The 22,723-nt window shown below is 43.6% G+C and overlaps 1 protein-coding gene across 7 annotated transcripts in view; it reads left to right on the top strand.

The window, feature by feature from the left end:
* Nucleotides 1–22,723, top strand: part of FGGY (FGGY carbohydrate kinase domain containing) — a 412,417-nt gene that overhangs the window by 319,130 nt on the left and 70,564 nt on the right. For 6 of the 7 annotated variants that reach the window (XM_014542556.1, XM_014542559.1, XM_005869840.2 and 3 more), the window contains 3 exons: nt 3–77; nt 9,975–10,095; nt 16,596–16,690. In XM_014542556.1, the coding sequence (XP_014398042.1) occupies nt 3–77; nt 9,975–10,095; nt 16,596–16,690 (291 nt within the window). The remainder of the gene's footprint in view (nt 1–2; nt 78–9,974; nt 10,096–16,595; nt 16,691–22,723) is intronic. The other variant, XM_014542558.1, reaches the window with a different exon arrangement.

Raw genomic sequence — 22,723 nt, 5'->3', positions numbered from 1 at the left:
AGGTCACCGGATTGAAACTATCTCAGGACCTCGATGATCTTGCCATTCTCTACCTGGCCACAGTTCAAGCCATTGCTGTAAGGCACATTAATGCAATTTTTATTTCTTTTAATGTTATTGAGAAAATATAAGGAAGGGAAAATAATTTATAGTATTTATTGAAAAAAATTCTGCATATAAGTGGACCAGTGCAGTTCAAACCCATATTGTTCAAGGGTCAACTGTATTTCACTATACATATAAAAAACATACATTTTTTTAATCATTTATTTTTCAATTACAGTTGACATGCAATATGGTATTATTTTCAGGTATACACCCCAGTGATTAGACATTATATAACTTACTAAGTGATCATTCTGACAAATATCATACCCATGCGACGCCATACATAGCTATTACAATATTATTGACTATATTCCCTATGCTGTACTTCGTGGGAATTAACTCTATCCGTGGCAGCTCCTTTTGGCCATCATCTTCTTTTTTTGTTTTCATCTCTGCAGGTCACCGGATTGAAACTATCTCAGGACCTCGATGATCTTGCCATTCTCTACCTGGCCACAGTTCAAGCCATTGCTGTAAGGCACATTAATGCAATTTTTATTTCTTTTAATGTTATTGAGAAAATATAAGGAAGGGAAAATAATTTATAGTATTTATTGAAAAAAATTCTGCATATAAGTGGACCAGTGCAGTTCAAACCCATATTGTTCAAGGGTCAACTGTATTTCACTATACATATAAAAAACATACATTTTTTTAATCATTTATTTTTCAATTACAGTTGACATGCAATATGGTATTATTTTCAGGTATACACCCCAGTGATTAGACATTATATAACTTACTAAGTGATCATTCTGACAAATATCATACCCATGCGACGCCATACATAGCTATTACAATATTATTGACTATATTCCCTATGCTGTACTTTACATCCCTGTGACTATTCTGTAATTACCAATTTGTACTTCTTAATACTTTCACCTTTTTCACCTGTCTCTCCCTAGCCCCCCTTCCATTTGGCAACTGTCAAAATGTCCTCTGTATTTATGAGTCTGTTTCTGTTTTGCTTGTTGTTTATTTTGTTTTTTAGATTTAATTATTGATAGATAGATATTTATTGCCATTTTATTGTTCATATTTTTTATCTTTTTCTTCTTCTTAAAGAAGACCCTTTAATATTTTATATAATACTGGATTAGTGATGAACCCCATTAGATTTTCTTGTCTGGGACCTTTATATGTTGTCCTTCAATCCTAAATGATAGCTTTTCTGAGTAGAGTAATCTTGGTTGCAGGTCCTTACTTTCATAACTTTGAATATTTCTTGTCAATACCTTCTGGCCTGCAAAGTTTCTGTTGAGAAATCATCTGACAGATTTATGAGAGCTCCTTTGTAGGTAACTAACTGCTTTTCTCTGCTGCTTTTAAGATTCTCCCTTTGTCTTTAACATTTTAATTATGATGTGCCTTGGTGTGGGCCTCTTTGTGTTCATCGTGTTTGGGATTCTCTGTGCTACCTCAACTTGGATGTCTATTTTCTTTACCAGGTTAATTTCTGTTATTATTTTTTCAAATAGGTTTTCAATTTCTTGCTCTCTTCTACTTCTGGCACCCCTATGATGCAAATGTTGGTACACTTGAAATTGCTACACTTGAAGGTTCCTTATATAATCCTCATTTTTTAAAATTATTTTTTCCTTTTGGTATTCTCATTGGGTGTTTTTTGCTTCTTTGTATTCCAAATCCCTGATTTGATTCTTGGCTTCATCTATTCTACTATTGATTTTCTATAAACTATTATTTATTTCAATTAGTGTTTCCTTAATTTCTGAATGATTCTGTTATATAGTTTCCATATCCTTTTTGATGCTGTTGAAGTTCTCTCTAAGTTCATCTACTCATACTCTAAGTTCATTGAGCATCAATGTTTTGAACTCTGTATCTAGTCTTCATTTTGTTTAGTCCTTTTTCTGAACTTTTGTTCTGTTCTTTCATTTGGGGCATGTTTCTTTGTCTCCTCATTTTGGAAGCTCACTGTGTTTGTTTCTATGTATTAGGTAGAGCTGCTTTGTCTCCTGGCTTGGCAGAGTGGCCTTGTGTAGTAGGTCCAGTGGTTCAACCTCCCCATTCAACTGAGCTGGGAATTCCAGGTGCACATTCCCCCTCCTGTGTGGACTGTGTACACCAAGCATGTCAAACTCAAAGGCTAACATGGGCCAAATAAACAAGGTTTAAGTTTATGTGGGCCACAAAAAAACAAAAGCTTCAATTTTCATAGAAACGTAGGTTTATTTTGATAGAGACATGCTGAATACAAAGGGCTGAAATAAATGATTAATCATTAACATAAAATAATAGAAAATTTTAATAATTAATATTTTTCCTTCAACATTAACTTAACAGACACTGAATAACTGCACAAATTAATAAGCATAATGCAAATAAACCTATTTTTCTTGTTCTCCTAAAGCAAAATATTTCCTGTTGCGCACACCAAACAAGTCAGTCCAAGACTAATAACATGGCAATTGGCTGCTAAAATATTCTCTGCTAGTATTAGTGGAGAGAAATGGTGTGCCTGTGTGTAAGGCGCATAAGGGAAATGAATGCAACATAATTATAGTAATCAGTCATTAGCAAATGTTGTAGTTCATTATTAATAGTTATATATAACAGAATATTGTAAAAATTAAGTTATGAAATTTTTATTAAAATGTTTCTTACATATTGTTATATTGGCTGGGCTGCAAAAATATTCATTGTGGGACACATGCATCCCACGGGCCACAAGTTTGACATGCTTGGTGTACACCCTCCTGATGTAGTTGATCCTTGATTGCTGTTGGCACATCAGTCGGAGAGATTGACTCCCAGGTCTATAGCTGCAAGGACTGGCTGTGACCACCATAGAGGATCATTTGTGCAAGGGTGCATCCCATGGAGCAGAACTTACTTCAGCGGGGCTCTGATGTCCACTGTGTCTTCCTTTTGAGTGTGTCACTTGTGGAGGTGGTTGGGTGGTACTTCAATGTGGTCTGAAGCTTTCTACCGGGTATGCTAGCTCTGGGGTCTCCCAAGAGGTGCAGGCCAAGGTCAGCTACTGCCCATATTCTTCCCAGGGCCACCCACCACGAGCTTCAAAGCCATCTATAGATAGCTGCTATTTGTGCTGGGCTTGGATGTGCCCCAAAGAGGGCCAAGCTATAAACCAAGACGTGCTGCTACTAGTGCAGGGCCTGGACCACTCAGCGAGAGGTATGGGTCTTACTGAGGCCAGATGCTGCCTATTGGTAAGATTTTAGGAAAATATGGAGCATGAGCCAAGATAGGATGTTTATATGGAAAAACCACTGGAAACTGCTTGGGTGGGCCTGAAAGTTGGGTCAGGTGGATTCTCATGGAATCACCAGGGCAGAGCCAAAGGTATTAGCCAGGTTGATGGAGACTCAGATATGGCGTCCTCCTGCCAGCTCTGTGATGGGAGGGCTCAGAAAAGGCACAATGACCTCTGCCAGCACTTCTGTCTGGGAGAATGCTGCCCGCCTCCCCCAGATGCTCGGATGCTCGGATACTGTACACTGCAGTTCCTCCCATATATCCCTGGTGCCATTTAAGCTGCTGCCTCAGCGCGGGAGCTCAGAGGAAGTGAGCCAGAGTTCCAGCCCTTTAAGAGGAACTGCCTGGGACTCCAGCAGCCTTTTGTCTCACTCAGCCTCAATCCCACTGGTTTTTACAGCCTGAAGTTATTGGGGACTTCTCTTCCTGCCACTGGAACCCTGGGCTATGGGGCCTGGTGTGGGGCTGGGACCTCTTTAGCTGAGATATCCCTCCCTATTTTTATCCACCACAAGTGGGTATGGGTATGTGTATGGGAACCAGTCTGTTCCTCCTCTCCACCCCTCCTACCAGTCTGGATGTGGCTTCTTCTTTATACTCTTAATTGTAGGACTTTCATTCAGCTAGATTTCATGCGGTTCTGAATGATGGTTGCTGTGTAGTTCAGTTGTAATTTTGATGTGGTTATGAGAGTTTTAATGCCATTTTTTGAGAGACTTATGGTATCAGTAAACTTTAAACCACATGCATTGCAAGACACATCATATGCTTTTGTGGCAGAGATTCTTAATTAAAAGGGAGCTTGCCAGAAAGAGACGGGTGTCTGTTCAGAAGGAAATCTTGATGAAGGTCTTCACGTGCTTTATTAATAACTTAAAATAACTGAAAGCTAAAAGGTGTTAAAGTCTTTCACCATCATATTTTTCACTTATCTAATTTGTCTTCTAAGTTCAATTGAATAGAAGCAAGCAGGTAGGTGCCATGTATGCTTGCATTAAGAAAAACTGGGATTAGGAATGTCCAAATTTATAAAACACATGATATTATTCATTTTGCAAAAAAAATAATTATAGGATTTCTTTAAATAGTAAGCTTTCTTAGAAGACAGAAGTGTTTGGTTTTAGATAATTAGCTACTTACTGTAAATGAAAGTTTCAGATGGTTAGGAATGGAGAAAGGAAATAATTTAAACCTGAAGTGTTAGGCGCTCCTGAACTAAAGGTCAATAAAAAATGAAAACAAAATTGCAAAAGCTCGAACATGATTGTCTAAGGAATCTCATTCTCTAGAGTGGACTTTGGATGGACTACAGAAGGCTTCTAACCCCTAAAATCATGCATAAAAGATTGTATGTGTACATGTTAGAAAGTGCATGTTGAGGTAGTGGCTCATGGCTTTCGTGGTCTCAGAGCTGGTATGGAACCCAAATAACAGGTATTCCAGTGAACTTAGCCACTCTGGAGAAAAAATGGGCACCAACAGAAAGGAAAAATCAGTTCATTAAGTTCAGATTTAAAATTTCTTTTCAGAAACATACCTATTTAAACCAAGTGTTTGCTGTTGTTGTTGTTGTTGTTTGGTTTTTGTTTTTTGGTTTTGTTTTATTTTTTATTTTTTTGGTTGTTAATGCTCTATGGATATACTTCTATGCTATTCAATTATTCTGTTTCTCCATACCTCTTTCATAAGCTCATTGCTACATGCATTTTCTTCACATGTCCGCATCGCCTGCAAAGGTGCTTTCCTTATGTGCAGATGAGTCCAGGTGGGAGAATAGAACTTCCCACCCACTAACAGGACATGTGGTCTTTCATGCAACTACATAGGAGTATGGATCAACCAGCTTGATTAAACAGTCCTTTTTGTTTATAGACAAGTTTGAATTTATTTTTCTGAAATCACTATCTTATTGATTTAATGGCTTGGCCAGTTCAGTAAAATCAGTCAGCCTGCTTTATTCATGGGGATGTGGTCAAAAACAAACAATCCTCACATCCATCAAAATGGAAGAGTGACTAGTAAGATGAAAATGGAGAACAGAAGTGCACATCATTAGTAAAAACAATTATTTAGTGATCTGTTTTATAGTAATGATGATAATGATAATGATAATAAATAATATAGTTTGGGGGTATAATGTGCCAGACACAACTGTGCTAAATATTTTACAGACATTATCTGGCAACCTTGTGAGGTATGTATGATAATCCCTATTCCACAGATTAGAAACCTAAGCCTCAGTGAGGTTAATCAGTCAATTTCATTCAACTAGTAAGGGGCAGAGCTGAGATTTCTAAAATGAAACTAAATGGGTGATGTATTGAGGAACTTTTAGTTTCTGATTCCTCACTGTTACTGTATGGAAAGTCTTATAATAGAACAAATCGCTTGCTGAAATGAATAACCGTAGAAAATCAGAGCTGTGTGATGCTCTGCATTGTTGCTAAGAGGTGGACATAAAGAATGAGGCCACACAGGGTGCACCACCACAGGATCATAACAACTATTGCCTCTCATTGACACCCACTCTCAGTTCCAGGCACGGAATAGAATGCCTTACCCATCTGCGGCTTTAGACAGTTACCTGTAAGCCAGTGAGATCGTAGGAATAGAATGCCTTACCCATCTGCGGCTTTAGACAGTAGTAACCTGTAAGCCAGGGAGATCGTCCTCATTTTACATACAAAGGGAAAACCACTTGCCAAGGTCAAAACAGCTAGTGTATGGCAGGGTCAGAATTTGAACCTCTGTCAGTCTCACTGCCACACATCAGCTCTTTGCCCTTCACCATGCTGCGTTTGCTTTTGATCTATTTGTAAAAGCTGCATGGATAAAACAAGCTCCCAGGCATTCCCAAGGACAGTTTTGACTTAGCACATCTTAGAAAACATTGTTCATTTGTCCAGGATTGTCTCATATGGGTCCCCTGCCTGCTAAATTCTGCAGCAGAAGTCTAAGAATGTATGAACGAGGATAAACTTCATGCAGATGGTGTGTGTGTGGCGGAGAGGTGGGGGTGGGGGTGGGGTGGCGGAGCCACTACATTTTTCCAAATACCACACACTGGGAAAATCAGTCTTGTATGCAATGGGCCGTACATGCATTAAAAGCTATATTTATTTTATCTGTTGACTTAATGACCTTTGTACTACCACGAAGGGGAGGCAATTTAAGACAGAGATTTCTCAATAGGACTTTATTATGAAGTCAGTTGAACTGTGAGGAGTTCAATCTGTTTTGCAAAAGTATCTGGGTGTGCTGGTCTTTTAGGCAAAAATGTGCATTTTAATTAAGCAGTCTGATAACAGATATTTTCAAATAATGTTAAACTTGAAAATGAACATCGATCTCATTGGCTTTGAATAAGGCCCTAGCACCTATTGTTGATAAGTTAAAGTTAGGCTAATTGCTCTCTATAGTCATATCTGTGATTGGTATTTTATAGAAATAGAATGAAATTGAAGACACATTGTAAAGAAGTTAACTTGGGACCTTGCGAAACCCTCTTCCAAGTAAAATTCTCTCTTGATCACCTTTCATTAAAAGACCTGTCAAACACCCAGCTTATCCATAGCCTGTCCACCCATAGTTTTCTTTTCAGAATTGACCCTTCAAAAGTACTATTTGCATTTGAAGTCTCTTGATTTGCATTTGGTTCTGTACATTCCCAGTGGAATGGCCTAATTTTAATTTAAATTTCTCTGTGAAAACAGTTTTTCCAGAAAGGTGAGCACAGAATCATTTCAGCACAAAGCCCTTTGGCGAGCATCTGAGGCGGGTGGAGCGGTTCACAGAGTGGAGGCTGGGACAGGGAAAGGGAAGGCCCTGTAACTAACGCCAGTGAGTGGGAAATTTCGGCCAACAATGCCACACGAGGGAAAGACAGGCTGTCACAGCCCCTCTGGAGGGAGTGCCTCTTGTTCAGATCCTTTCTTTCCCTTTCCCAGGCACTGGGCTTTGTGTTACTCTCAACTCAGGCCCTCTGAGCACATGAGCCCAAGTCCCCGGTTTAGAAATATCAATTTTGCATGTCATTTCCATGCACATTGGGAGGCAGCTCCCCTCCCCCCCCCATACAGCCTCTATTGCCTTAAGCAAATTATATAACTCCTAAATGAGAATAGCAATATGCGGTGTTTGAATTTGTCATAGATTAGAGACGCCATTTAAATGCATAGCAGAGAGCTAATAATGAGAACGGTTTTCATGTCTAAACACTCCCCATGCACTCAACACTGACACTCTTCTAGGCACACTGTCTATAGCAGCAACCATGGAGGGCAGGGCTTACTGTATTTCAGGAAGCCAAAGACTGAAATTTAATTTTTTTCATGTTAATTCAGAAAATCCGTAGAATTTTTGGGTGAACCTCGTATGATATTATTCCCATTTTAAAAATGAGAATTGAGTCTTAGAAAGGTTAGGTACAGGTTTGATTCAAGAAATAGGCAAAATGCCTTAGTCTTTTACATTCAAAAGCCATGATCTTAGCTATTACAGATTCATGCCCCTAGAGTAGACGAGGGTTACCTGTACTCCATGGATACCAGATGATCCATGGTGGACATATGGGCACCTGTAGACCTCTTCAAATTATTTATAATACGGTTTCGTATATGACTTTTTTTCTGGGAGGTCAGTAGGTTCTATTACATTCTCAAGAGGGTTCAAGACTGCCAAAAAGCTTAAGAACATCTGGGGGTAATCAACCATAATCAATAAGCAGCATCTGGCCTTATGTGGTACAACATGTTTTAATTTTTTTTTAAACCCACTACAGCTGTGGATTATCTTCAGCGGCCCAAGTTTCACCTTATCAGATTCACTAATAGCTTCTACAAACCCCATAGACCTTGGGCTAGAATTGCTATTTGTTTGCTCCTGAACTGTCTCTCCCTCACCATTTATTCCACCGCAATCAGGATTCCATGGTGCCCAGATCATTGTCCAGTCACCCCCTCTCCCAGAGGCACCTCCAGCCCAGGACACAGCTCTCCAGTCAGCCTTGTTGAAGGAGGCTTTGCTTGCCCTACATTCCACACCCTGGGGGTCATGGGAGCATTCAAACCACTTCTCAAACCTTATTTCTTTACTTTGGTTAAGCCTCTATGGCAGTGATGGCGAACCTTTTGAGCTCGGCGTGTCAGCATTTTGAATACTTTAAGCAATAAAAAATAAATAAATAAATAAAAATCACCTTTAAAAAAAAACTAAAAAAAAAGAAATTTCTTGATATTTGCAACCATAGTAAAACAAAGACTTATATTTTTGATATTTATTTTATATACTTAAATGCCATTTAACAAAGAAAAATCAACCAAAAACTGAGTTCGCGTGTCACCTCTGACACGCGTGTCATAGGTTCGCCATCACTGCTATGGCATGCCCTCAAGCTAAACTACATCCTCTCTATGTACTTGGGTATCAACCTGCCAGCGACGATGCACTTCCATTTGTGACACTGGCTCATGCATTCTCAAACCTGACTACTTCTTGGAGGCTGCACCACCTGTGGTCTCTCAGATCCTTGACCTGCTCCTCTCCCTTGACCTGCTCATCTGTGTGCTTCAGCATCTCACTCTTGTGTCCACACCGAGGACCTTGTCATCCCCCAGAATTGCTCAACCTCTAAACTTTTTAAGGGCTATCTCTCTACCAAAAAACCTCTTCTGGCCACCTGAGGCCACATTGCACTTAATCTTTTTTTGTTTTTAATTTTTATCCCACATGAATTAGGATTTGGGAACTTCTAGTTTTTGAACTTTCAAACAAATTATGATTTTCAGCCATTTGAATGTCCTAGCTAACACTAGAGAATAGTATATTGAGATTCACCATGATGACCCTATGATGGTATCCTCCTCCCATGCATCAACATTTTCTTGCTGAGTTTCATAAATTTAGCAAGACGAGGATGAGGATAACACATTTTATGAAGCTGTTAAGACTCAAGGGCTGAAATGAAGCTACAGCAAAGCCCTGATCCAGCCAGAGCCTGTGATTTCTGCATCATCCCAGGTCAAGCACTGCCGGGGAATGGATTCTGGCTCTGAAACCTCGTTATGGGAACCACTACCTGGTTCCAGGTGGCAACAAAGGTCATTTTAGCCCTTCATCAGCCCAAAGACTGAGTCTCTCCTTCTCTGTGCATTTAGAACCCTCTTTCTGTGTTTCTGCTGCTCCGTTTGTTGGTATTCTTTTTCAAGGAACAAACGTCTTAGTTCTTATTTAGGGAAAAAAGATAGATTCAGGGACCATGACCATTATTTTCAGAGCATTGTTGCTAATCACTCCATTCCTAGTTCCTAATAGAAGACCTGGGCCACAATACACTAATCAAATATTGGTTTGAATGAAATCTATTAACTGCGTTAAGGTTGTCATTTGTTTTGATCAATATCATGCAGCAACTGATAGAAGCAAATGGTGTGGTCAGTAGCAGGATTCCAGGCAGGCAGGTGTGAACCGTGTGATTAGAGACACCCTAACCTCTGGGGGTCTCACTGTCCGAGGGAGGGATTTAAAGCTCTCAGGGCCCTGTCAGGCACTGGGTGAACACTTAGTAAATATTATACATCATTTTCTTTTGCTCTCACCCTGATGCTTCCTTCTGTTTTCCCTTGAAGTTCGGGACCCGCTTCATTATAGAGGCCATGGAGGCAGCGGGGCACTCGATCAGCACTCTTTTCCTGTGTGGAGGCCTGAGCAAGAATCCCCTTTTTGTGCAAATGCACGCGGACATTACTGGTAAGTCTGAGGAGGAGGAGGGAAGGTCATCTTAGCCTTGGTAGCAAATGGTCATGGCCACAGTCTAGACAGAGTTGAGAATAGGAGCATATAGGTGATGTGCCAAATTATTTCGAATATTTACTGTTAAAGTGTTTGTTTTTTAAAAAAATAACTCCGGACTCTTTGTCATCATGATGGGGAAAGTGACTTCTCTGGGAATCCAACCATGGGATGATGGTCGGAAGTGAGATAAGAGAGGTCCACAGGGCTAGGTCCTAATCCAGATATTTACTCAACAGTATTGCGTACCTCTTCTGACATAGACATTGTGGAGAATATTGAAGATGCAGAGCTGAATAAGATATAATATCTGCCCCCAAGGAATTCAAGGTCTGTCAAGGAAGGCAGGTAGCACACAGACATGTTAAATTTAGTGTAGCAGGAGCTCCGAGTGAGGAAAGCACAGGGCATAATGGAAACAGTGGGGCTCCTCTCCCAGGTGTGGACCGTGATGGTGCAGGGCAAGCCATCTGGAGGAGGTGATGAGGAAATTGTCTTGGAGAAGGAATGCGGATCCCAGCTGCTATGGGAACAGTGGGTCTGGCTGTGGATGGAAGTTTGAGCCCTAAGGCCCTGAGACCTTCATCAGAATCAGGGATCATGACACAGATGGGGAGGATCCAGAGTGGTGGACTGACCTCTCTATGATTTGAGCAGACAAAGCAGAGCAGGATCTGTAGGGCAGACCCATGGCTCCAAGGAAGGGGCTCCACTGGCAGGAGGCTTGCTGGTGTCCCAGAGGTTGACCATGACTGCCATCCCTCTGGACCTGAGCCCTTCCCCCTCTTGCTCCTTCCTCTGCCAGTGTCTCCTGGGGACTGCTGTTCCCTTCCCAGGACCCATCCCAGGGTGGCCAGGCCCCAGGGCAGGGAAGTAGGGGAGGACTGGACCCTGCTCTACCGCCAGCCTGATATGATCCCACCCTACACTGCCCACCATTTACCATGATCCTGGCTGTTCCCTGACCCCTGGATTCCTTACCTCTGAGAGGGTCAGGTTCTCTGCTCCTGACTCTGTCGCGTCATAGGTCCTTTCCCCCTCTAGGCCATGCAGATTCTGGCAGATGAGAGCTTTCCCAGATGTGATGGGCATAATTGACCCCTGCATACCGTGAGATCAAACAAAAGTCGCTTATCTCCATTTTATAGATAAGTAGACTGAGGCACAAGCCAGAGGACAGCATAAAAAAGTACACAGTCCAAGGGCAAATATATCAGGATGTTCAGTATGGAAATTACTACCATTAGCCAAGCTCCCATTGTCTGTGGGTGGGAATCACTCCATATACATTTAGTCATCACATACCCCCAGAAGGTAGAAGTTGATGCCCCCATTTTACAGACAGGGAAACTGAGGCTCATGGAGGGGAATTACGTTAACTATCCAAACTCAAGCACCCAGTAAGGAGCAGGAACAAGATTATAACCCAGGTATGTCCAGGCCCAGATTCCTGAACTTTCCTCCCCAGTTCGTAACCATTTGATGATGGTGGCTCTTTTCCTGAAGAGCCCAAAGCCTATGGAAGTGGACCGATCTCACGCAGAAAGAGGACGGACGTGAAAAGGCATCCATATTTCCTTGTCATTTTCCCCAGGAGGAAAACCATCACTACATTTTTTAAAAATATATTTTTTATTGATTTCAGAGAGGGAGAGAGAAATAGAAACATCAATGATGAGAATCATTGATTGTCTGCCTCCTACATGCCCCCTCCTTGGGATTGAACCCACAAACTGGGCATGTGCCCTGACCTGGAATAGAACCATGACCTCCTAGTTCATAGGTTGAAGCTCAAGAACTGAGCCCGCTGGCTGGGCTAACCATCACTACATTTTATCTAAACCTCAACCAGCTTCGTTCAGGTAAGGGTCCGACTTAAAAGTTGATCTGTGAGTGGCTTTCCAATTGTCAGCCTTCTAATATCCACAAAGACTCTCTACCTGGAAGATAAAACCCCATTCCCTGGAGGAAACGGGAACCCAGTCTCCCAGGGCAGGGCCTTGTGACCTGCTCCCAGACTCAATGAAAGTGGGTCCTCGTCCAGGCTTGACACGCCTGACTCAGAAGCAGGGGTTGTCTCGGCTCCACAGAAAGTTCTGCTTTGGAAACTGTTCCCCAGGCTGTTGAATGAAAAGGCTGTTAATCGTTATTTGGATTCCGATTGAAACTGGACCCTTTGTCTCTGACTGTGGACCAGCTACAGTTCCAGACAAAGGGACCTTTTCTCTGGCCTGGAATTCCTCTGCCTTGGGAAGCCTGTGAGTGACAAGGGATGGCAAAGTGCATCTGCCTTTAAATGCTGGGGGTTCTGCTAAACTCATTAATGCATCAGATAAAATAGTTCACATTCCAGGCGAGGCTGCCTCCTTCCTCTCCTTCACCCAGCACTGGGGGAAAAAGAGCACAACGCATTCGTCCCTATAAAAGGCACACACATACATACATACATACATACATACATACATACATAAATAAAACAATCACGATAAAAGGCACATACAGAGCAGTGGGTGTAGAGGTAGAGGTCTGGGTGCCTTTAAACATTGTAATTGCTCTAGTTTTCCTGCAAAGAAAGATTTGACACCGTAGAACTGGTACGTGACTCTCAGGAATGCATGTGAAAAGCACGACGGAATTTGGAAGATATTTTGGAGAAAGTGGGGAGTAATGGAAAGAGCGGGGTGTGGGGTGGGACCAGCTCTGTGACTCCCGGCAAGTCACCTCAGTTCCCTCTGTGAAAGATAGAAATAATATGCTAGCCTTCCTATAGATTGTCCTAAGGAATAAATACTCACGAGTTTGTGAGCACTAAGCTCGGTGCCTGGCTCAAAGTAGGTGTTCAATAAATGTTAGTTCACATCTTTCCTTAGCAGCCCACACCCCCGGGAAGGAGGTGTGTTTGAGAGAAGGTTTAGTGTGTGGCACATGGCCAGCCTGGGAAACATCCTCCACGTGAGGGGAGGAATCTCCTCCTGCCCTGGGTATTTAGTTCACCGTGGTTTCAAGAAATACGTGGTGTGTCCTAAGTAATTGTAGGTTTCCCCCACTGACTTGGGACTAAATGTTCCTCCTTCTAGATTTTGTTTTTCAGTACTGGCAATTTCGGTAGGAGTTTCCCTCTCCCTGCCTTATTTATGATTGTAATCATCTGTTCATTTATTTACGCCGAAGCCTCCTCTGCGTGTGCCAGTGAACAAGCACTGAGAGCGGCATGGCAGTGCCAACAGGGTCGTTACAAACAGGGAAAGTGCCCTCGGTCTCCCTCCAATGTCCGGGAGTCCAGTGGGACCCGGAGGACGTTGGTGTCCCTATGAGTCAGGTCCAGGCAGGGAACAGATGACACTCCAACTGGATTAACTGGAGAAAAGTCAACGAGGATCTTTTTCCAGAGGTGTGGGCAGGGTGTGGGGAAACTGACCACCAGGCAATACCCTGGAGCCACCCACAGTGTTACCACCCCTAGGCTTACGGGCCCAGTGCAGGGAGGTAACCCACCTAAGATAAAGGGGCTGCATGAAGAGGGCCGCCAGCCAGAGCCTAGTTGAGGATGCGGCCAGAGGGCAAGCAGGCCCCCGGATGTGGTGCACACAGGCCAGCGTTCCAGGGCTCAGGGAAGATGGGGTGGGGGTAGGGGGAAGAGGTGGGATTGACCTGAGGGGCAAATGGAAGCAGTGAGTTGGTTCCACCCAGGGTAACAGGTGTGGAGAGACCTCAGAGATAAGGTCCACTCTAAGAATCATAACAACTAGTGCTAATTCAGTGCTTTCTGTGCTTTCTATAAGCCAAGCTCTGTTTTAAGAGCCTTACTCACCATAGTATTTTTAATCTTCATAGCAGATTACCTGTGAGATAGGTGGCATTTTAACCCCATTTTGCAGGTGGGAAAACTGAGGCACAGAGACGTTAGCTAACTTGCCTAGGATCACACAGCTCAGTCAGCAAGGAAACCAGAATTCAAACCCTGGCAGTCTGGCTCGGGAGCACTTTGGGCTGCAACTGGAGAGCTGATGGGGGACTCACCAGGTTTACTCTGGTTTCCAGTTTCCAATAGGAGGTGCCTGCAAGTAGCTCACCCCTGCACAGGACCTTGTGAGGCTGTGACAGGGTAAAGAGGGGCTCGGGAGGTGAGTGACATCTGGAGCAGCTGTCTTCTAAAAAGCTCCAGTGCATGGGGTGGTGGCAGTCACACTCTGTCTGCTTGATTCCAGGCCCTGCAAAGGCATTCAGTGCTCGGTCCTGGCTTGGCCAGCACAGCCCTCCGTGCTCCTGGGTCTGTCCTTGCCTGCTAGGGGTCCCCTCCCCACTGCGCTAGTTTCCAGCCCAGGAGAAGTGCATGCTGAAGGGCTTCACTCACCATTGATGTTCATTCTAACACAGCAGCCACCATCCTCATAGGCCAGAAAATGGGCTAAGCGCCCCGTGTGCCCTTTCTCATGAATCCTCACAGTGAACCTGTGTGGACCATCTTATCATAACCCCCATTTTACACATGGAGAACCCGAGGCCCAAAGACCATAAATGACAGACATGCTGAGGGACACGGGGCTGGTGGCACCAGGTCTGAGCTTTTCCCGGATAACCCACCACCTGATGCTTGCAGCAAAGTCTCAAGTCTGGCCCTGGGGGACGGGGCCTGTATTCCTGAGCACTCGGGATGTGTGTGGGGATTCTGTTGCCTGCCCCTTTTGTCTGAGATGGCTGACAGCTGCCCCAGTCCTGGAGCGGGAGGCTGAGTTAGGAGACAGTGGGAATGCAAAGGAGGTTATATCTGGGGAGTCTTCCCAGAAAAGTCCGGTCTTTGGAACAAACAAGTCTGATGTCTTGAGTAGAAAAAGATTTTACAGTCTGTCCATAGAGCTTACCTCTGTGGAGTTTGCTGCCATCTCCTGATTGGCAAATACATTTCTATTTATATTTCATATACGTTTTATTTATTAGGCACACACACATGTGTAAAATCCTAAGAATTCTAAGTGATTTGTATTAAACCTACTGTGAACCCTCAACCTCTGGGAACTGGCATGTGGGGTACCCCTCCCCTGCCGGGAAGACCCCCACTTCTTCAAAGGCATGCTTAGTCCTCATCTCCACCCTGGTGCCTCCGCTTCCCCTCCCAGTTTGTTCTTTCATCATTTAAGTGCTCAGCATGAACTAGATACTGGCCTCAAATCCAGGGACAAAACGAAGTCCCTGCCATCATGGGGCTTAGGTTCTAGCAGGGGAAATAGGCCATAATCAAGACACCTAGGGGAGGAGGGAACAGAGAAGGAGATAAGCGCTGTGAGTAAGTTGTCATCTCAGATCAGAAAGCCACCGCGGGAAGGAGGTATTTGCACCCAGGCTTGGAGTGAGAGCCCACTGGCCTCAAATCCAGGGACAAAACGAAGTCCCTGCCATCATGGGGCTTAGGTTCTAGCAGGGGAAATAGGCCATAATCAAGACACCTAGGGGAGGAGGGAACAGAGAAGGAGATAAGCGCTGTGAGTAAGTTGTCATCTCAGATCAGAAGGCCACCGTGGGAAGGAGGTATTTGCACCCAGGCTTAGAGTGAGAGCCCGTCAGCGTGGCTCCATGGTTGAGCATCAACCTATAAATCAGTGGTCATGGTTCCATTCCAGGTCAGAGCACCTGCCCAGGTTATGGGCTCCATCCCCAGTGTGGGGTTTGCAGGAGGCAGCCGATCAATGACTCATCATGGATGTTTCTGTCTCTCTCTCCCTCTTCCTTCCTCTCTGCAATCAATAAAAATACATTTTTTTTAAAAAAAGACAGAGTGAGGAAGAGTTGCTGTGCAGACCTCCAGAAGGAAGTGGCCCAGACAGAGGAACAGCACGGGGAGGGCCCCTGACGCAGAATTAGGAAGGAACTAGGAGGCGGGGCAGTGTGGCCAAGGGGAGAGGGGAGGAAGGTCAGGATGGGCACCAGTCCGGGAGGGCCTTGTCAGTCATTGTACTCAGACTCAGAGAAATCAGAAGCCACTACAGGGATTAATCACCCCCTGTCTCACTACTTCCCTTTTCTTAGTGCATCTCAGTTACAGAATTAACCCCCTTTATCTCTTTCTCATCCACCTCCCCTTGGAGCCCTGAATAGCAGGACAGAGTCCAATTCATCTCCGTATTCCCTGGGCCCAGCAAAGCACTTAATAAATGTCTGTTGAACTGAAATGGAACCAAATGGCAGGCGGCAGCTAGCAGAAGCCCAGGAAACCTGGGCAAAAAGGTCTCATGAGTTGACCTATATGGTGCTGGCTCCCATGGGGCTCTTGGATACTGCACCAGTAGGCAGAGGCAATAAAATCGTTTAGATCCAGGGAACCCCAAGGGACAAGGCACTTCGGGGGGCGGGGAGCCTCTTGCTACCTTACCATCAGGTGTTTTTGCTGCTGGGGCTGCCTGCTGGCTCCCCAAGGTGCCCAGGTCCTGCTCCCTAACGAGGTGTGGTCTTGTCCTGTGCAGGCATGCCTGTGGTCCTGTCCCAGGAGGTGGAGTCTGTTCTTGTGGGCGCTGCTATTCTGGGTGCCTGTGCCTCGGGGGATTTCACTTCTGTGCAGGTATGTGAGGAGCCAGGGGTGGGCCGCGGCAACTCCCCTGTCTGCCACGGTCCTTCCTCTTGACAGCAGCTCACAGCTTGCAAAACACACACAGGATATAATTAAGGAATGATAGGTTCCAGCCAGGGAAAGCACAAACACTTCTCGCCTCAGACATATTTATTGCCGTTTTTATTTGACTTGGCCTCTGTTAGTGTTGGTCATTCTGTTTTTCTTGTTGATTTTCTTTTTTTCTCCTTTAAAATAGCTCTTAAATTATTTCTTTTACATTTTCCCTTGACCACTTTCTTTTAGCACGTGAACAGGTAAGGTTCAACACTCAAGTTTTTCATGTACATTTTAGATTATTTTATCTCTACCCAACACTGTCCAAATACCGTTGAGGCCTCCATCAACAGGAGACACAAATGAAAATGTCAGTAAAAAAAAGGAATTAAAAGGCAAAATAAGGAACAAAGATATAGGAAGAAGGAAATTGGTGGCAGTGATTGAGCACACAATTTGACTCTGAGCTTCCTGGCAGCCAAGACGAAAAGAACACATGATAAGTTGCATAACTCTTATTTTCAAAAAGGGGAAACATACCAGTTTCTTGAGGAGACGGAGCTGTTTCCTACCACCGAATTGCAAAAGACATTTCACACGTGGGGTTTTATGGAGAGACTTTGAGAGGTAACATAATAGTATTAACAGCAGATTTACAAAAAGGAGGAGAAGCGGCCCAGGTAGACGCAGAGAGCACAGGCTCTGAAGTCAGACCGCCGGGGCTCAAATACTGGCCACACTGCCTGCTGACTCTGATCTGACCATTCTGCTCTCCGGCCCATTTGTTTGTCTGTAATAATAATCAATAGCACATCCTTTCCCTGAGTCAGGAATGCACATTTAGTCCCATAACTGGTTACTCTGTTATTCCCATTTTATAGTGGAGGGACATGAGGCATAAAGAAATGTAGCCTACTAGTAAGTTGAAACAGGTAGTAAATGCCCAAACCAAGAAGTCTGGCTCCCAGGTCTCAGCTAAGAGTTCCAGAAATACTTGTTCAGCTGAGCATCAGAGAGCTTACATGACTTGCCCAAGGTCTCCAGGTCAGGACTAGAAGCCAGGTTTTTCACTAGGAGCCCAGTAATGGACTGTGACCCTCTCATGTACCAGGAACTATGCCATGTGCTTTTCATATAATCTTCCTAATATAACAACATATGTGGACAACAGAGATCCAGAAAGATGGCAACACTTTACGATTCACTGTTAGAAACAGACAGATGCAAAGTCTGATTTCAATATCTGTGCTCTTTGTACCACATTTTGGGAAGTGTGCTACGCGACATACTGCCCAAGTTTCTCGAATAGATGCCTGGGGAATAGCCCTTCCAAGGAATGGAATCCACTCATGAATGCTTGTGGATTTTAACTGCAGTGTTTCAACAAAGATGGTCGAGTTGAACCTTCAACTTCTGGATTTTCTGATACTCAGTAATATTGGAGGTACTTATTTATTGTTGAAATGACAAGGACTTGTCAATTATTGTTTTAACTAGAGGCCCAATGCACGAAATTCGTACAAGGGGCTCGGCCCCCTGCAGCCACAGCAGCTGCCTCTGCCTCGGGCCCCTGCTGCCGTGGCTTCATCTGGAAGGTGGTCTGGAAGGTTGTCTGGTCTAATTAGCATATTACGCTTTAATTATTATAGATGTGATCAACTTATGAAGACATTCTCATAACTAAATGCCTTGCCCTTCATGGGACAAATTATAATCATTAAAACAAAACAGTGGAGATGCTTGCTAAGACCCTGCATAGTTACCTCATACTATGGACCAAATATTTATGTCCTCTCAAAATTCATATACTGAAGCCCTAACCCCCAACGTGATGGTATTTGGAGGTGGGTCTTTGAGAGGTAATTAGGGATGATATTGTGATGAGGGGGGGCGGGGGCTTGGGATAGGATTAGTGTCCCTAGGAGAAGAGATACCAATGAGCTGGTACACATGCACTTGCACCCCCACCCCCACCCCCGCCGCTGCCCCTGGCCTCCTTTCTCTCCAGGCGATACCTGGGAAAGAGCCCATGTGAGGACACAGTGAAAAGGTGGCCCTCTGCAAGCCAGGAACATGGTTTTCAGCAGAACCTGGTCATGCTGGCAATTCGATAAGTTTCTGCAATTTAAACACTCCATCTGTGGTATTTTGTCATGGCAGCCCGAGTGGACTAAGACACCTCATTTAATTTTGACAGCCTCCCTTCCTGCAGGATGGATGTTTTATCCTTGTTGATGTATGAGGAAGCCAAGGCTCAGAGAGTTATAAGTCATTTGTCTGTAGCCCATAAGAGAGCAGAATTGAGACCAAGGTCTCTCTGGCTCGATATCCTATCCTGATTTTTATTCTGTTTCTACCTTGATTTTTTTTCTCTTTAAAAATATTTGTTTGGCTTCCAAATTGTTTAAAGGTGTATTTTCTGAGAAGAAATGTCATTGGTCACAAATCAGGAAATAGCCTGCAGTCCAAACAAGAAGGGGCTGCACCATCCACCACTTCACACCATGACTTAGTATCTTAGTCAAATTGAAGTTTATAGCTCCCAGAGGATTCTACTGACATCTTCACTACATGAAGTTCCTCGTTAATCTCCTGACAGGCTCTAAGATACGATCCATAGAATATTAGCGTTGGTGACTTGAATAGCAGCTGCGAGGCTCACAACATCTTCAGGACAAGCTCAGGTCTCCAGGGCAGCCCAAGGACCTAGGTGCCTCTTCTGAGACACTGCCATCTAGTAAAGATAGCCCCACATGGGAGACCTGATATCTTGTCTGTCAGCACATGCCCGAGAGAATTGTGTAGTATTGACCTCTGTGTTTGCCTATTGTGTAGCCTCAGTGTCTCCAGTTGCTTCATTTATTTGTTTGTTTTATTTCCTTTTAAAACAATATTGAAATAAGGATTGCCACTCCTGTGAGACTGTTGATATGTAGAACCTTTGAAAGCTCTCATGACCTTGAGAGCCCTGGCTGTAATTATCAACATCGTTCTAATAACTATGATTGGGACTGCTTTGCAAATGTAAATGCATGTAGACTTGGCTTCATTCACTCCTCTCCAGAGAGCACACGCCACCCTGGCCAAACTGACTGCCCCAGGCCTGGGGACGAGTTCAGGATTCTGGCAAGTTGAGGTAAAACAGAGTTGCTTCTTCCCTGGCATTCATAGTTTTCAACCTAAACTTCAATATTTTTTTTTCTTTGAAGTTCAGAGATCCTAGCATGGTCTTCAGGGTGTCTGCCCCTCCTCCCTTTAAGAAAACTGAGTAATTCCTGCCAGCAGCCTAATGATTCCAGCAGGCCAGACGTTTTGTCTTCTCTCTGGCGGTTGGATGGATGACTTTGCTTCTTAAGCAGGTGTGTAGACTTAAATAGAAAAAGCCAGTTATCTCCTCTACATTGAAGGAAAGGCTAGGAAGAGTCCACAGGACCCAGGCTGCGGACCTAGGGAAGGGCCTCCGTGCCTGGGGAGACAGGGTTTCCCAACTTCCTGGGCACGTGAATTGATGACTTCAGCTTACGTTGGTGATACCAATGATTAGAAGGACTTACTTTACTGTTGTGGGTTTTACTTATAGCTGTTGCAAATGTCTACATAGTTCAGTTCTTGGAAAGTTGTTTCAGATGCAGGGAGATGGACAATGGACGAAATTTTTTGGTGGGAGAGATTGGTCAATTATGAGGCCCATTGCTATTCCACATTTTGAAACCTGCTGACAATCCCAAGTGTCCACCTTGTGTTCTTTTATCCATTCATATTCGCATCCTCAGTGTCTCTTTCCCTGCGCTTCCTTCCTTTAGACATCTAAGCCTTCCTACTATTTCCTTTTCAAATTAGCATCCCACAAAGGGTATTGACATAAACATTCATTCTCACTAAAGAATAGAATGATGAATATCATTTAAAGAATTATTCCTCTCCTTTTAGTAGTATTAAAACTGTGTCTCCAGTAGACTGTGTGACGAGAATCATGTCAGGGTTGTCTCTGTATCTACAGTTTAATCAGTAAAATGGAGTCAAACCATAGAGATGCCACTTCCAGGTGAAAGTTCAGCCATTGAGTAGGTGGGAGGGGGCGAGAGAAAGAGGCTCCCTTCTTTTATTGGTAGGCGTATGGAATCCACACAGTCTTGACCTCTGTGACCTTTCATTTGATCACTCCCTCAGCTCTCAAAAGTCACCCGTCACTCCCTTAGCTGTCCACTTTCCAAAGTTTTCTCTGATTCTGAACAACCTGGAAAGCAGATACTTACAATTAGATGTTAGGAACGTCCCGCAATACTTCTGTGGGCTCTGGGCCCTAGAAAATTAACAGACTGGGAAAAAATAAGTGTATGAAATGTCAACATGTTTACATTTTCCAAGCACAGACCATAGAGAAGTCCTAAGACATGCAAAGGATGCATAAAACAAGATGCCTTGAGAGAAAACTCAATCCAATGGCCAAGAGGCATGCACACAAAATGGCCTTCCACACTGCTTCCTTCAGGCCCCTGCAGATGTCCCGTACTTTCTCTCATTTCTTATCTTCAGAGACAGATTTTTTTTCCCCAACAAAAATTATACAAAGCAAGCTGTAATTCTAACAGTGCTATGTATCCTGACACCTACTCTTACCACCACCACCACCCCCAAAAAAGCACAGGAGGAAACATCTGAAGCAAAAGGAGACAGTGACAAAAGATCAGAATGAATTTAGCAATCAACTTAAGGCAAGTACCAGTGTAAAGAAAATAAGCCCCAGGAATCAACCAATTCATCAAACTGCTCTTCTCCCACAGTGTGAGGGTCCCCGCCTCTACTCCATGTGCTCCCACCATCAGCTTAAGAAAATAAGCCCCAGGAATCAACCAATTCATCAAACCGCTCTTCTCCCACAGTGTGAGGGTCCCCGCCTCGTAACCATTGACTCCATGTGCTCCCACCATCAGCTCTCCCTGTCACGTCCCAGACAGACTCCTGTGTCTTGCAGAGCAATCCACACAAGTGGCCAGTGGAGAGCCGTGATTACTCACACTTTCTGTAATGTGCACCCACAAGATAAACCATCCACACTGACCACTGTGGTCTACACTCAAAGTCATTACTTGCAGGCATCCTCGTTGCTTAGCTGAGGCCTCTCCTATCCTTTACCATGAAGTTCACTTCATTTAAAGGCAGTTCTATTCATCACCTGTTAAGTGCTTCTTCATATACATCTCCGCTCTGCTTTATTTTGTGAGTCAACTTTCTGTGGTTTTTAGTTCTCTTTGGCTGTCTGTCAACAAAAATAACAGTTTTACATTTGCAAAGTAAAGCTGATTATCCTGACTTTGGTTTCTGGAGGTTTGGAAAGACTGATATGTCATCAATGTTCAGAAATATGAAGCCGTCCCATTGCTTGGCATATTGTATTATAATATGCCTTTTTTATGGAATATAACTAAGAGTTAATGTTCATTGGGAAAAAAAGAAAATTTAGCCCTGGCTGGTAGCTCAGTTGGTTAGAGCATTGTCCCAATAGGTCAAGGTTTCGAGTTTGATCCCTGGTCAGGGCACATACAAGAATCAACCAATGAGTGCATAAATAAGTGGAACAACAAATCTCTCTCTCTCTCTCTCTCTCTCTCTCTCTCTCTCTCTCTGTCAAGTCAATAAGTTTTAAAAAATTTTAAAGAAAATGTAGTTAAGTAGAAAGAAAAATATGAAAACACTGATCTTACTACTCTAAAATAACCACTATTTAAGATTCTCGTTGCCATCGTATTAGTCTTTTTATACATATTTTAAAATCATTGTTTACTTTATAAAAATATGTTCATACAATGCATAGTTGTAGCCTTTCCCCCACCAAAAAATATAGGAAACATCTTTATCATGTTTGCAGGCTGTCTAATTTTCTACCACATAGAATCTACCATGACTTTTTCAGTCCCATTCTGCATATTTAGATTGTCTCTGTTGTTTTGAATAATGCTGTAACTAATAATCTCTGTAGCTAAATTT

This window comes from Myotis brandtii, unplaced genomic scaffold (assembly GCF_000412655.1).
Source record: "Myotis brandtii unplaced genomic scaffold, ASM41265v1 scaffold304, whole genome shotgun sequence".
Classification (NCBI taxonomy): Eukaryota; Metazoa; Chordata; class Mammalia; order Chiroptera; family Vespertilionidae; genus Myotis; species Myotis brandtii.
This window is presented reverse-complemented; position numbering and strand designations above follow the sequence as displayed.